The following is a 15,241-nucleotide window of genomic DNA, read 5'->3' on the forward strand; positions in this document are numbered from 1 at the left end:
AATAAATACATGTTGATGTTGATCTGAATTCAGCAGTTTTTAGCATTTGAATTTTCTCTCATATATCAGTTCTTGGTACCATTAGGAGCTGAGTCTTCCTCTCAGACATCACAGGTTCTGGTTCTCCTGGACCTTCTGAGTCCAGCTCTATGGCAGATGATGCCGCTAAGGGCTTACTGGGCTGTGGACACCATCTGCGTGGGCATGTAGGAGCTGATGTCTGTTGGCGAAGGTGAGAGGAGGTGAGACTGATGGCGCTCTGTCGTCTGGGAGGAAGGGTACAACTCCAGGCTCTCAGAGGAAGCTGTTTATGAAAGAAGAGTGATTTTAGAAAATAAAAGCTTGGACATTTCATGGTTTGAATGTTTGATTGATTTAGGATTTGGGTTGTAAACAAATAATATAACTAATTTTCCCTGGAAGATTCAGATTTAAAATATTTGTATCTACCAAAGAGGTTTGTTTCTGAAAAAAAAAAAACCTATAGAAGCTCATTAAACGATAGAGGGGCTTTAATTTAGAAAAAAAAAATTCTTTATTACAACTTACTAAAAAAAAAAGCCATGTTAAACATGACTTCTACCTGAATCAATGTTTAATGAAAAGTAATATAATAAATAATTTAATGTTATCCAATGTGATCTCACATTGCAGAAATTTATTTCTGCATTTAACCCATCCCCTTGGCAGCAGAGGGCTGCCTTTGTGTGGCGCCCGGGGAGCAGAGTGGGGTAAAGGGTCTTTGCTCAGGGACCCAGACTGCCACTTCCCTGCATCAAAGAGGATTTCTGCACATTTTTAAAAACAGAATTTAAAAACAACAGATGTTGTCTATAAGGGTCTTGCTCAGGGTCCCAGAGTCCAGGTTGTGGGGATCGAACCGGGTACTTGCACTCTTCTCAGAGCACAAGTGCACTGCTCTAACCACTACGCCGACATTTCCCTGTGAAGCTAAAAATGCTGTTTAGCTTAAAAAAATTACTGAGCAGCCTTTAAAATGGTCTTCCTGGTTCTTGGATGATATTTCTTTAGTGATGAGCTCCAAATCTTAGAGGTTAGAATGTCTCTTTGCCATCACTCTAATACTCTGTGCAGCTGCAAAATGTCAATAATACTTCCAGTTAGAGGAACTGCTTTGGTTAAATCAATAAATTACTTTAAGTATAAATAAATGCATAGAGTATTATTTCAAGTTTTTAGCAATTAAATGTCTATAAACTATTATTTATAAAAACAGAATAAACAGAACCGGAGTAAAGATAAAGAAATGATCCACAGGGTTCAAAAGTGAAAGTTACTTCAAACAAAATGGATTTTATTTACTGATTGCTTATTGGCCCAGAGCATGTAGGCGTGCTCTAACTCAGTGCCAAGTAGGAAAAATACAGGCCATAAACTCATAAAGACGTTTGTTTCTACTGATGTCATCTGGGAGGAATCTTTAGACGGTTTTCAAACAGCAAAAGTTAAATTTCTACACCAGTTAAATCCCTCTTCAGTGCCATTAGCCCCGTTCTACTCCCATTTCACACCCCTATATCAGCCATTATGCATCAGTTCTATATGCTGTAATAGAAAACTGACGGGTAAATGTCTCTAAATTGTTAGGAAACCACCTCCGGGTAGTTAGGAAGACATGCTTGTCTATACAAAGACCTGTACTACTAAAATCATAATATAAAGATTCAACATTTTTTAGTTGAGAATTGTTCAGGTTATTTTGCAAAAAAAATAGAGATCAACAGACTAATAAATGTGAAAGTGTTAGATAGTGGGCTGAGCAGTGGGTAGCACTGGTGCTTTGCAGCAAGAAGGGTCAGGGTTCAATTCCCGGCCCAGGTTCTTTCTGCATGGAGTTTGCATGTTCTCCCTGAGCATGTGTGGGTTCTCTCCAGGTACCCCGGCTTCCTCCCACAGTCCAAAAACATGACTGTTAGGTTCATTGGTTTCTCTAAATTCTCCTTAGGTGTGAGTGTCTGAATGATTGTTTGTCTCTTTGTTGCCCTGTGAGGGACTGGCGACCTGTCCAGGGTGGACCCCGCCTCATGCCTGTAGACAGCTGGAGATAGACACAAGCACCCCTTGCGACCCCAGCTGGGATTAAGCGTGACAGAAAATGGAAATGGGTGGTGTTTGATAGTACAGTTAGAATTGGACTCAACAGGAATAACTTTTTTGGAGATGGTGGTATTAGAGAGAGTCTTTTATTTTTATAGAACACTTCAGAATTAACCGGAAGACTTTGTGAACAATGTCTGTTAGATGGATGGACCAAATTAAAGCACAGAGCCCCTTGCTAAGAGGAAATCCAGATTTGCATGAAACACCCTAAACAAGTTGACCTGTACTCCTCTGAAGATCAAACCTTCTTTATGTTCCAATAGGGTTAACTGTCAGATTGCTACACTGCAAAGAAATTCTAGATATAAAAAAATATCTTAAACTAGGTTTATTAGCCCTCAATTTGAGTAGGTAAATAACTGTAAAGTGCCTTGAGATGACGTGTTGTGTATTAGCGCTATATAAACTGAAATGAACTTGAAATAAGACAACAGTTATTTTTTTATCATTTTAAATGAAAATTTTCTTTTCCATTTTCAAAGTGTCTCACTTACCTCCTCAATTCAAGAATAAAATGCACTTATTTTAAGAAAAAACTGCAGTGTAACGCCTGGCAGAAATAGGGTCAAACTGCAAAAAAATATAAATCTAAGTCATTTTTTTCTTAAAATAAAAACTTCTTTTTTCTTTAATTGAGGGGGAAAGGGAGATACTTTGCCAAATGGAATAAGACAATTTACATTTGAAATTAGACAAAACAGTTGCATTGTTTTGTTCAGGTGCATATCTAATTATTTTATTTTAAGAATAAAAATACTCATTCCATTGGTAGATCATCTTATTTACCTGCTTAGATTAAGGATGAATACATTTGATTTAAGACATTTTTACTAACATAGTTAGTAAAAATGTTCCACCATATCCCACCATTGACGGGGTGAAATGTGGTAGCTAGACCTTTATTCAGCTCAAGACTGATCCTAAAGGTCATCACACCTTTGATCTCATATAGTTCCTTTGAGTCCCAGAAGTTTTCATCACAGCTAATTTGGACAATCCTTTGTTGGTGGGCTGTTCATATCAGTACTTAGTTCTCTGTGGTCCTGATTGCCCCTGAAAGATATTCTTCCTTTTATGGTATTTGAATAGTGCTGAAGCTTTACTTGCCGCTGTACTCTACCTGGCACAGGTGTTTGTGGCTGCAGGTGTAAAGAGTCCTCCTGTAGAGGTGATTCTGTGTCCTCGTCAGGATCTGCCGTCAGGATCTACCAGAAGCAAAGTTTCAGATCATGGTTAAGTCCTCTCTAAGGATCTAACAGTCCAAAGGAGTCTCCATACCTGTCGGACTGCAGCGAGGCTCGTCAGGGTTCCCAGGCTGCTGCTGTCGGTAATGACCATGGCTTGAGACAGCAGGCTGGACGAATGGTACTGAGGCGACTCAGACTTGTTATACACTGTCATGAGGGAGACATGAATGAATCTTTGCCTCCTGGGTGATGTTGAATTATTCTGTTGAGGCCTTACTGTGACATGGCAGCTGCGCCATGGTCGCCATGAACGGGCTGGCAGCCATGTGACCCTGAAGATGCTGGGGAAGGGCCTGCTGGTGGGATGCGTGAAGCTGCTGCTGGAATGAAATCGGCTGTAGAGTGGTGAAACCGGCCCCCATGTTGTTAATGACGGGGACGGTCTGTGACTGCGTAGGGGCCAAACCTGTGAAACATCGGGCATAGACCTCACTCTTAGAATTTTCTATTTTTCCTCCCAGCCAAGTAAAGAGAGTGAGTCCTGAGCTGGAACTACCTATTAGGAGGGAAGATTCACCCAGACTCATGACGCTGGGCACCGAGGCCATGATGAGGCTCTGTGAGGAGGCTGGGGAGGCTGAAAGACTGTGCAAGGATGTCAGAGTGCTTACTGGGGGCAGTGGTCCACTGCCAGACACCTGCATGGGGGAGAGGTTTGGTCATGGTGGTAGCATTAGTGGGTTGGTTCAACAGCAGGACACTTACCAGTTTGGGGTTATGAGACTCTAGGAGTGTATGGCTGGGTTCTAGTTGGACAGGACTGACCACAAGACGCCCCATGCGCTCCCCTACGCTGCTTCTTGCTGTGCTGCCTGTTTCGCAGGAGATTTGCTGGCTGTATTTCACACCTACAAAGGTAACACGAAAAAGAATTCAGGACAAAAAAACAGGCTGTAGATTTTCACACATCAGTGGTAGAACCGGTCCAACTATTTTTTAAGAAATCCGATGCTGGTGTAGATTCTCAGTCATCCAGGTCGTAGTCATAAAAAAAAAAAAAAAAAAGTTAAAAACAAAACCACTGGAAGTTTTTTTTCTCCAAGAAAAACATCAAAGACGTGCTTCAAACCTGTGGATACCCTAACTGGGCCTTTGTCCAATCAGCAAAGAAATCCAAAAGACATGCAGCAGAACATAACGATTGAGTGCAGAAACATCGCCATCCCATATGTTGCTGGAGTATCTAAAAAAATTAAAGAGAATTTTATCCAAACACAAAATCACAAAATCCCAGTATATTTCAAACCAAACAGGACCCTTAGACAGAGGCTAGTGCATCCTAAGAACAAAAGAACCAGACCTAAGATCAGCTGAGTGGTGTATGCAGCTTAATGCAGTGAGGAATGCTCTGATCTTTATATCGGAGAAACCAAACAACCTTTCCACAAATGCATGGCTCAACACAGGACTTTGTCCTCCAGACAAGACTCTGTTGTCCACCTGCACCTTAAGGACGAAGGACATTGTTTTGAAGACCAACATTTTCCCATTTTGGACAAAGAAGACTGGTGGTTTCAAAGAGGTGCGAAGGAAGCCATTTACATTAAGAGAGAAAAAACAACCTTAAACAAAGGGGGAAGACTCAGGTTTCAGCTCTAGAAAACCTATAAAGCAGCTTTGGAGTTGATTCCTTCCCACTATCTCCTCAATCCTCATCGCCACACAGATGTCCAAAACATCGCTCCTGCTATCCAGGCCAATAACGACTCCAACAACTCCCCATTACAGATACCTGGACCAGTTTCGGTTTAACTGGCAGGCCAACAACGACCTTAACGACTCCCTATTACAAGGGATGATGCTGCTTTAGTTCAGTTTGCATGCTTTCTAAGCCATAACAAGGCTTTTGTAGGGCAATTACATAAAGCCTGGAGCTCCACATTACCCCAAACATTTTGAATTGAGACACTTTCTGGATAGGAAGCGAAACATCTTCAAACTTGGAGAAAATAAAAACTCCAGTGATTTTGAGACCATCTTGGTCTCAATCTTAAAGGAACTGCCTTCTGTTTTTACTTTGTGTCTTCCAAGTATTGACATGTGAAGTTGCATAAGCAGGTTGGATAATTACCGTGCTCAGGACTTGGAGCAAGATTTGCATTAGAGGATGAAGCTGACTGGCTGTTGAAAGACGTGTCGAGTGCCAGCTTGTGACGAAACGCCTCCTCTTTGCGCCGGTTGGCAAACCAGTTGTAGACTCGGACTTCAGTAACCAGGTTTGATCCCAGACCAGCGAGCTGGGAGGGAGATACTCCCCTCTGGAGACACTCCGCTCTGAAACATTAGGAACAAACTCAAAGATCACTCCTCAACAACTGGAACTGACTAAATAAAATAAAGTACTGGGCATTATGTTCTTGGTCCTTGATGCTTACTTTGACCCCCTTAAATAGATATGAATAATGCAATCTGAAAATGCCTAACCCCAAATCTATTGCCATTACAACCTAGACCACGTCAATTGGGCTAAAGTCTTTTTCTTGACACTTCCTAATGCTGCTAAAATTTCCCAAAATGTTCTCCTGCTGCTTGATATACTGCATCCAAACCATTAAGAGGTCCTATAAAAAAGACACAAGCTGTGTTATTTGCTTCCCCTCTGTGGTCATAATGTAAGCCCATATTGCCCTTTAACTGCATGAAAGTAAGATCTTGTCTCACCTGTTGCATTCCTCCACCAACCCTTCTCTTTCATCCTTGCTTGGGTTCTTCTGACGCTCGTAGGCATTGAAGAGGATCTGTAGGGATGCCGGACCCCACTTGAACCTGTTCCTGCGTCCTTTCTTGGTTTCCTCTCCATGGTCCTCCACTGGTGCAAGACCATGTTTAGCATTGGTAAATTCTAGATAGAGCAGATGACATCTCTCACTAATTACATCTTCTGTTGTTCTTGGGTTAGGTTTGGATTTAAATAAAGCATGGCTTGCACCCCTCTGCAGCTGTTGTACTTACGCTGGCTGATCTCGCACTGCTTCTTGACGTACCAGCTGTACAGAGCAGCTCTCTTCTGGTTTTTCATGGGTGTGCCTTTATTGAGGTGCTGGGAGAGGTGGGACTGATTGAGACCTGTAGACTCTACCACCTCCCTCTGAGGTAGGTTGTGTTGCTGCATGTAGCTTTTCACAATTTTTGCAACCTGCCAGGGGTCCTCTCTGTTCAGCAGAAATAAAAAAAATAAATAAAAAACAATTCGAAAAATTAAAAACTCTCCGTTACAAAATTTTGGAGGTGATTTCGGAAATTTATTTTGATCCAAGAAAAGTCAACTGGGCTAATACCCGAAGTCATTTTTATCTGTCGATTGATTTGCCTGTTTAAAATGTAGGATGGTAGAGCTTAGAAAATTTAGAGGATGTTTTAGACTCTGTTGGTTTTATTCTTGTAAAACCAACAAACAAAAAGAGTTCGAAATGTATTTTTTAACAAGTGTCTTTGATGTTTGAATGCAGAATAAAAGTTGAAGCTTTGCGGATTGTAGTTTGACATTCAAGCATCAAATAAGAATGCAACACTGAAATTATTCTTCCTAAAAACATTTGAGGATCCCAGAAAAAGGCATTTAACATGAGAGCTAATATATACCAATATTCATGGGCTGTCTTCTATGAGATTGCACAAGTACAACATGGAGATCTTCAAATACCGTCTCAGCTCTATTATCATAGATCAGGAGTCACTAACCTTTTTAAGGCAGACGGCTACTTCATGGGTACAGAGTCATAATAATTTAACTTTACTGATCTCACATTGGAGAAATTTACCTCTGCATTTAACTCATCCCCTTCAGTGGGCAGTGGGCTGCCATTGTGGCAATTGGGGGTTAAGGGTCTTGCTCAGAGACCCAGAGTGTCAGTGTGTGGGAGTGGGGTTCAAACTCAGAACCTCAGGATTCCAAGCCCTATATCCTAACCACTTGGCCACCACTCCCACTAGGGCTACCAATACTGAACTGGAGGGATCAGCATCCACCTTAAACTCATGCATAAAAAGCACATTTTTTATGTTTCTTTAATTTTCTTGTAGATATTGTCATTATGAAGTCTATAAAAGCTTAAATGCTCTATAAATGTTTAAAAAAGAACAGCAACAGAGTAAAATAACCAGTATCTCCCTCAGAAGACACTGCGGGAGCACCACACTGGTGACCCCTGTTGGTTCTTCCCTTTAATTAATCCTAAATGTAGTCAACAGAGCTCAGTTATGATGTGACAATGAAGAAAGGTTGATTTTTGCGTTTACTAAACTATTTCTCTGTTCATCTTTTAAATTCTGTTCAGATTTTTTACCCATTTTATTGATACTGAGAGTGAGAAAAGAAAGACCTGGATCTCTGCAGTGTGACCAAAGATGGAGGACAGTAGCAGGCTTTAACCCCTATATTTACATTTTTAACACCCAGTGAGTACTCTTTTTTTTTTTCCGCCAATGAGTTGATAAAAAGAATCTGTCGTAAAAATTGAGGACAGGGACATAAATAAAACTGCTAGCTACAGATGTTAGCTTTAAAGTAGCTAATACTCAGCTCATGTATTTTTGCTAATTTATTACACTTTCTATCATTTTTACATTACATTTTCTGTAAACAGAACCTATATTGTTCATATATTATACCAGTAATGCTCCTTATATTGTCCATTTTAAAATCTGTTGCTGCTGAAGTCTCTGTTATCCAGGTCATAGTCATTAAAAAAAAAAAAAAGTTAAAAAACAATCCACTGGACTTTGTTTCCAAGTTTGAAGATGTTTCTCTTCCCATCCAGGAAGCTTTTTCAATTCAAAATGTCAGAAATAGCGTTGAGTTTGAGGTTTTATAGAAGGGACCAAAAACAAAGCCTTGTTTTGGCCTAAAAAATGTGCAAATTGAACCGGAAAAACGGGTCCACTCCTTAGGAACCGGGGTTGTTTGAGTTATGAGTTAGTCTGCAATACCGATACCTGTCTATGTCTCGGAAACAGGGTTGTTAGAGGGAATTGTTGGCCTGGCTGAAACAGAAACAATTCCCTCAAATGACCGCCATTCTACAGGGGTGGACCCGATCGTCCGGTTCAATTTGCATGTTTTCTAACTCTATAAGACTTAAAAAATCCTTGAACTCAAAGCAGTTTCTGACATTTTGAATTGAAAATGTTTCCTGGATAGGAAGCCAAATGTCTTTAAACTTGGAAACAAAGTCCAGTGGATTGTTTTTTTTTTTTACTTTTTTGGGGAATTGAAAATCTGTTACTTAGATAAAATAGATCAACAGCCTCATAGGACCAGATTGTGAGACTCTATTCCTTCAACAAATGAAATCAGTATTTGCAAACAGCTCGAGTCTCATGTAACTATATGTCTGATATGAAAATATGTCTGATTATCTGCACATGTAACCACCTATAAGAAATGCAAATGTTTCCCATCAGTTTTTCTCCTCTCAGACTGTGTTTTTCCTTTAGCAGAGACCAAATGATTTTCACTTTTTATGTGTTGTCATCGTTGTGACCGCTACTAGTTTCTGTTGAAGTATTGAACAGGCCCAGGCAGTGACAACACTGGGCTTAATGTGAATCCACTCACAGGGAAGTAGCATACAGGCTTATTGACAGAGAGAGATAAGAGAGAGCACACTGGAGCAAAGTCCAGCTCTTTCAGACCACTGGAGGGGAAGAAACATGTAAAAGGTTTATGGGGCCTAATTTAACGTCCGGACTCTCAGTCTGAAAGCTGTAAAAATACACAATACCTCAAAAGACTCCACTAGAAGCAGAAAATACTCGAATGCAGGTTTAATTACGTTAAATGTTTTATGAATCACCTTCGAAATGGCGAGCCTTTTAAGGTTTTTATATATGGAGCGTGTCTGTAAAGAACGTTTCAGGTCCAAATCTGCTCTTAAAGGCACGCTCAGAAATATTGCTTAAGCGTTATGCAAACATAGTGTCCTGTTACCGGCCCCACTCCATTAATCTTCACCTACCTGTATGCATGGAGCTTATTTATTAAGAAATGGCAAGGGAATAATGATGGGGTGGGTAATTAGTAACTAGCAAAGGAGGAACCCTCTTTAAATTCGCCTCAGAAGCCAGATTGCAGAGAGAGAAACAGAGAAGCATGTGAAGGAGGTTGGATTTAGGAAAGAGAAGAACCGAGCCGAGGAAAAAGGTTTTAGACAGGAAAGGTTTCTGGTCAGACCTCTGAGGCTCCACAGGTGACGGGGAATCGAACTATCTTATGAGGATGTTCTCAATTTTTCCAAACTTAACCTGATTTGTTTAGGACCGAAAAACCTGCCGTGTGTCCAAAACGCTTTAGTCAGACATTAAGCTGGCTTCGCCGTTGCCATGGAATCTCCAGAAAACTTTGGGATGTACTCACTGCAGTAACCGGTCCACCTCGGCCCTCAGCTTGGACGCCTCGTCTGGAGGAAGCTTCTCAAACTCTCGGAATATAGGAGGAGGGAAATCCATCTCCCCCTCCTCGGAGCTCTCTCCATCCCCCTTCTCGGCCCCGGCACTGGCCCTGCTGCGCTCCAGCTCCCCCACGGCTTGGACCAGGACGTCCCGGGACAGTCCGGACTCCAGCAGGGCCCAGATGAGCTGCTCCTGAAGGGCGGTCAAACGGCTGGGCCTCGCCTCGGCCGCCCTCGCCCTCTCCTCTCCCTCCATTGGTCTTATCGCGCTGCTGCCTCACAAACAAACACCACTATGTGCTCTCCCTGCCACTCTCAAATAGCAGCCAGACGGCCTGCGCTGGGCCTCATGGTTTTTATACGTGCAGCCAGTCCTCAGATGACAAAAAGCAATACTTTCATTTTTCTCTGCTGAATTTCCTCCTGATACGTCCTCGGCTGCCTGGTTTTTGCTCTCCACCTGCTGTTTTCCTTTCAAAGGTCAATTTTCCTTTTTTTTCTTTTTACCGTCCTCCTTTTCACCCCCTCCTCCTTACACAGCGCCCTGTGAACTTTGTCCCCTCTCCCTCAGTCCCCAACAGTGACTAAAGTACAATTTAAAAACAATAACTAAGCATGAGCAAGGTTACATTTTCCGTTACCACTGCAGAAAAAGGAAATAAACGAGAAGTTGTGATTGCAGAGCACATCTTACCTTTAATCTAAAACTAATTTTTAGGACAAATAATCAAATTTGATTTATCTGTTTTCTTTATAGCATCACAGCTGCTTAAATTACTTAAAAAATATGATTAAAACATGAATTTGAAGTCATATCTTAGTGATTCAGAGCAGTGTAAATGACTGTAGAGCAGGTACAGCGTGATAAGTTAGATTTGCCAGTAGGGGTCGCTGTTGTGTCATGCATGGATTATTCTGACCTTGTTTAAGGTCATCAGCAAAGGAACTTTCACTTAATTCACTATTTCAGGTTTTTAAAAAACACCTAAACTGAGAATAGTTCCATATTTCATACATGAGCGTTTTATTGTATTAATATCAGTATAATTTGTCTAAATGTATAAAATTTAGCAGTTTAAAGTGGAGTTCAGAAAAGAGAAATTGAACCCCATAAGAAAAAATATTTATAGATTTTAAGAATTAGACTTAGAGAAACTTTATCAACATTTTGTATACACATGGTGTATTCAAAATGAAATTTCTTTTTGTGCGGCTCTCATGACATTTCCATTTCTTAAAGTGTAACAGTGATCAAATGAAAAAATGGTGATCAATTGTAAACATAAGACTTCAAGCTTTTTTTTCTCAGTTTTTTTAGTTTTAAATCATATTTTAGTAATATATAAACTGATAAAAATGTTGATTAATGATTAGAAACATTAAAAACCAAAAAATGTTGAGCATAATTTCAAGATTTTATAAAATAGGGAAACGCCAAATGTCTTCCATCAAGCACCTAATTTAAAATGTATGGATGGGATCTATATCTGCAAAATTGGAAGTTTTATTTCTTGGTCTGAAAGAAAATTACACAAAATGTAAACTGTTCTTAAAAGTGAGAAACCTAACTAGTTTGTGATGAAACTGTGTTTTATTGAATAGAAAATGTAGATTGACTCATTGAACTCACAGTATTTTCCCACCACATCTGGGTCTTTGAGTAAGACCAGAGTAATGGAACACAGATTCACATCGTGTCAAATGACAGGCAGGAACACTCTCAGGTTTGTATTACATTCATTGCATGCATTAGAAGTGTCAGTTAGACAAATCTCCCTGCATGTCTCTGTCTGTCCAGCCAATAGGGGCTGACCTCTTGTGCATATCAATGGCTGCTACTTTACCGTGACACCCAGAGGATTCAGCATGCGCTCCTGCGGTGTGGATCCGTAAGGTGAGATGCTGGTAATTTGACAGGATGCAGATCATCCACCAAGCTACTTTTGGCTCCAGGTCTGAATGCCGCCGCATAGTTTCTCTATTTGCACAAAGTCAACCTGTGTTCGATTATTCTGGTCTTTCTCAAGAAAAAATGCTGAATTTGGGGATTGAAATTAAATTATACAACTGAAAAGTGAAATGAATGAAACTGAATTTAACGGAAATAACATCAAATTTGAAGGTGAATTATGCAGTTTTAAGTCATACATTTTTATTCTGTTTCACATCTTTAAATACAGTTTCAGTTTAGTGAAGGTGACTTTTAAATCAACCCTTCCTACCTACTTTAACTTAAATTGTGCCAAAAAAGATTCCCTCACTGCATTTTAAATTCACTTTCTGACGGCACTAGTACAATATATGTATGTCTGTATAAATGTGTGTGTGTGTATATATATATGTATAAATGTGTGTATATATATATATATATATGTATATATGTGTATGTGTGTGTGTATATATATGTATATGTGTATATGTGTGTGTATGTGCATATATATATGTGTATGTGTGTGTGTATATATATGTATATGTGTATATGTGTGTGTATGTGCATATATATATGTGTATGTGTGTGTGTATATATATGTATATGTGTATATGTGTGTGTATGTGCATATATATATATATATGTGTGTATATATATATATATATATATATATATATATAGTGTGTGTGTATGTATATATATGTGTGTGTATATCTATATGTGTACATATGTATAAATGTGTTAGTATATATATATGTACATGTGTATATATGTGTGTGTATATGTATATATCTGTATATGTGTGTGTGTATATATATATATATATATGTAGATATGTATATATGTATCTGGTTTTACAAATTAAGGTGAAAACATTCTCCATTTTTACTCACCACCTTAGTTTATTCTCTGTAGAATAAACCAACAGTTTAGTTCCACTGAGCTTCCCTTGACCTCCTGAAGAACAGCATCCCCACAGCATGATGCTCCCCCTACCATGTTTGACCCTCAGATTAAATTTCACAATAGATAAGGTAGAAATAAGGGAATAGGTTGCACGGGATATTAGCCAGGGATGTCTGAATCAGAGCATATTAAAACACCTACCTCACTCTTTAGTGGTAGTAGTGCATTTAAAGGTTGTAGAGTTGATCTTAGATGCATCTTGCCTGCATTTAAATGCCTTTTAATTAAATTGTTTTCGTCTTCAATGTGTTTAAAGTTCAGTCTCATATCCATCATGAACATTGAGCAGCTTTAACTTCCTGCAGCATCAACAGGTAGAAACTCTTTGCTGTAACTGCTACACCAGGTTTCCCAGATTTATTTCACCTCACCTCGTCTTTTAATCCCCCCTCTTGTTGTTTTGTCTAAGAAGGTTGGCAGGGACCAGTTGTAGAGGGAACTGTAAAGCAGCCTAAATGGAATAAAAATCCTCTGAGAGGTAACGTGGCCTCTAATCTTCCCTCGCTCTTTTCAGTGTAAAACGCTCACTTTCTCCACCCGGGTCACATTATACCGCTCTCATGTTCAGCCTATCAGCACCTTTTTGTGTCCAGCTCTTGTTACCCCACCCCACCCTTGGGATGATGGCATTATACAGTATTTGGAAGGGTAACAGAGCTCCCTCTATCTCCCTGAGACATGCCACTGACCTGTAATTAAGACTCATTGTGCTGCTGAGAGGAAACTCCTCATGCAAACGGACAGAGGCCAGTGTGTGTGTGTGTGTGTGTTTCCAACAGCTCAGATACCGCGGTGACAAATGCTGCGCCGCACAGCCAGGTTTTATCGAAAAGGAGCACATGCAGCAGCACATTTCCCCTCTCCAAGAGAACTCAAAGCTGCGCTGATTGGTAATGAGACCCAATCCGCTGCGTCCATCTCTCATTAGAGAACCATTGCTGCCTCCAGCATTCAGCCCCATTGATCATGCATGCAGAAAACGAACACACCCCTTCATTCCTGCCTAAAACAAGTCTCTCTGTCCCACTTCCAGAGCTTCATCTGGACACTTGGCTCAATGAGGATGGAGCACAATCACAAACTTAAATCTGTCTGGACTCTGTGTTAATCCCTCTGAGAGCGCGGTGTCTCTGTAAGTTATGGGTGCATTGAGGAGACACAATCTGAACCTGTATTGTTTCTTTTGTAACAGCCCTGAAACAGGTGAAAGATCTCCTCCAAAGTTTCTTAAAAAAAAAAAAAAACTGGGCTTCACTAGGGGGGCAGCACCCACCGTAAGTCAAAGCTGTCATTGTCTTTGTAGGAGTCGGACGCGGCCATTGATCGGCTTTAACATTAGTTACCAGGTCACATGTTGAGTCAGTGTTGAGAAGATTAGCTGGAGCTGCTTTAGTAGCTACTAATTAAATGCTTAAACCCCAGCAATGAATGAGCACGCAGCACACAAACCTTCTGTTGTCCCAAACAGCATAAACCGGTTTGAAACGCAGAGGTGGAGGCATACTTGACTCTGAAATACATCCACCTGCAGAGATGTGGCTGGAGGACGTCTAGAGTCTAAACCTCAGATCAGGCTGGGAACCAACGATATCATGGGATAAATGTGTGAGAACTATGAGATGTTTCAAACTATTTAATCTGAATTATAAACTGAGATTAGTGTTTTTTGGTTCTCCTAATGTCTGAACATTAAATATCACTTTGAACTGGTTAAAACTCTATCACAGAGTCCAAACCTTTTAACTCTTTTTCTTACTTAGTGTTCATTCCATCCCAATAGTCAGCATCTGACTATATGAAAGGAAGTTGGGAAAGCTCCCCTTCAAAATAAAGGCCCTAATGCCTTGGCTTTAAAGTTTGGAACAAGAATAAAGAGTCATTCTTGGTATTATCAGAGGTGGGTAGATTACACAAAAACTTCAAGTAAGAGTAGAATTACTTTAAAAATTTTAAACAAGTAAAAGTAAGAAGAAGTGATCAAATAAATTAGAGTATTAAAGTATTTGGTTAAAAGAAAAATCTACTAAAGTACAAAGTAACTGTTAGATTATAACTTGAGTTAATGTGTTGAAATGATGCAGGCAGATAGATGTTATGTGTTGGTTTTGGTTATTTTAAAGACAATACTACATCTCTGCTTTTACAGATCTATTTATTTAAACATTAATATATAAAATCAATCCTTACAGGGAGAATAATTTTTATAGAACCGGGTAAAGAACTTCCTCTAACAATATCTACTGTTTACTGTATTTTCATCTGATATGAAGCCATAAATATTACTCAAGGAGGAGTAGAAATACTTCACAGGAATATTAATCAAGTAAGATGTATGGCGATAAAATAACTACCAATTCTTTTTTACAATTAGAGAAACAGAAATAAATATAACTAGTTAGTACATACCTCTGCTCATTATTTTATCAAAATGCACATTTAAAACCCAGATATAAGTTAAAGAAAAAGAGAATAGAAAAACAAGGATCCTTAGAGTAGATGATAGATAGATAGATAGATAGATAGATAGATAGATAGATAGATAGATAGATAGATAGATAGATAGATAGATAGATAGATAGATAGATAGA

The 15,241-nt window shown here is 39.6% G+C and overlaps 1 protein-coding gene across 1 annotated transcript; it reads right to left on the bottom strand.

Moving 5' to 3' along the window:
* Window positions 1–145: 145 nt before the first annotated feature.
* hnf1a (HNF1 homeobox A) lies at window positions 146–10,263 on the bottom strand. The gene is made up of 10 exons (XM_015395090.1): window positions 9,724–10,263; window positions 6,321–6,520; window positions 6,030–6,210; window positions 5,440–5,642; window positions 4,074–4,216; window positions 3,865–4,006; window positions 3,586–3,774; window positions 3,400–3,515; window positions 3,242–3,326; window positions 146–304 (listed from the first exon to the last, which is right to left on the bottom strand). The coding sequence occupies exons 1-10, from the start codon at window positions 10,011–10,013 to the stop codon at window positions 174–176; spliced, it is 1,680 nt and encodes a 559-aa protein (XP_015250576.1). The 5' UTR covers window positions 10,014–10,263; the 3' UTR covers window positions 146–173.
* Between the last annotated feature and the right edge of the window lie 4,978 nt (window positions 10,264–15,241).

Source organism: Cyprinodon variegatus, unplaced genomic scaffold (genome assembly GCF_000732505.1).
Source record: "Cyprinodon variegatus isolate N-32 unplaced genomic scaffold, C_variegatus-1.0 Scaffold725, whole genome shotgun sequence".
NCBI lineage: Eukaryota > Metazoa > Chordata > Actinopteri > Cyprinodontiformes > Cyprinodontidae > Cyprinodon > Cyprinodon variegatus.

Bases quoted from the DNA above. Each gene is read 5' to 3' on its own strand.
- hnf1a (XM_015395090.1), bottom strand. From the start codon at position 10,013: ATGGAGGGAGAGGAGAGGGCGAGGGCGGCCGAGGCGAGGCCCAGCCGT. The intron at 6,521-9,723 runs GTGAGTACATCC...TCTGCTGAACAG, and splicing joins GAGGTGGACCGGTTACTGCA to AGAGGACCCCTGGCAGGTTG. The intron at 305-3,241 runs GTAGAGTACAGC...TTTCATAAACAG, and splicing joins GCCACAAACACCTGTGCCAG to CTTCCTCTGAGAGCCTGGAG.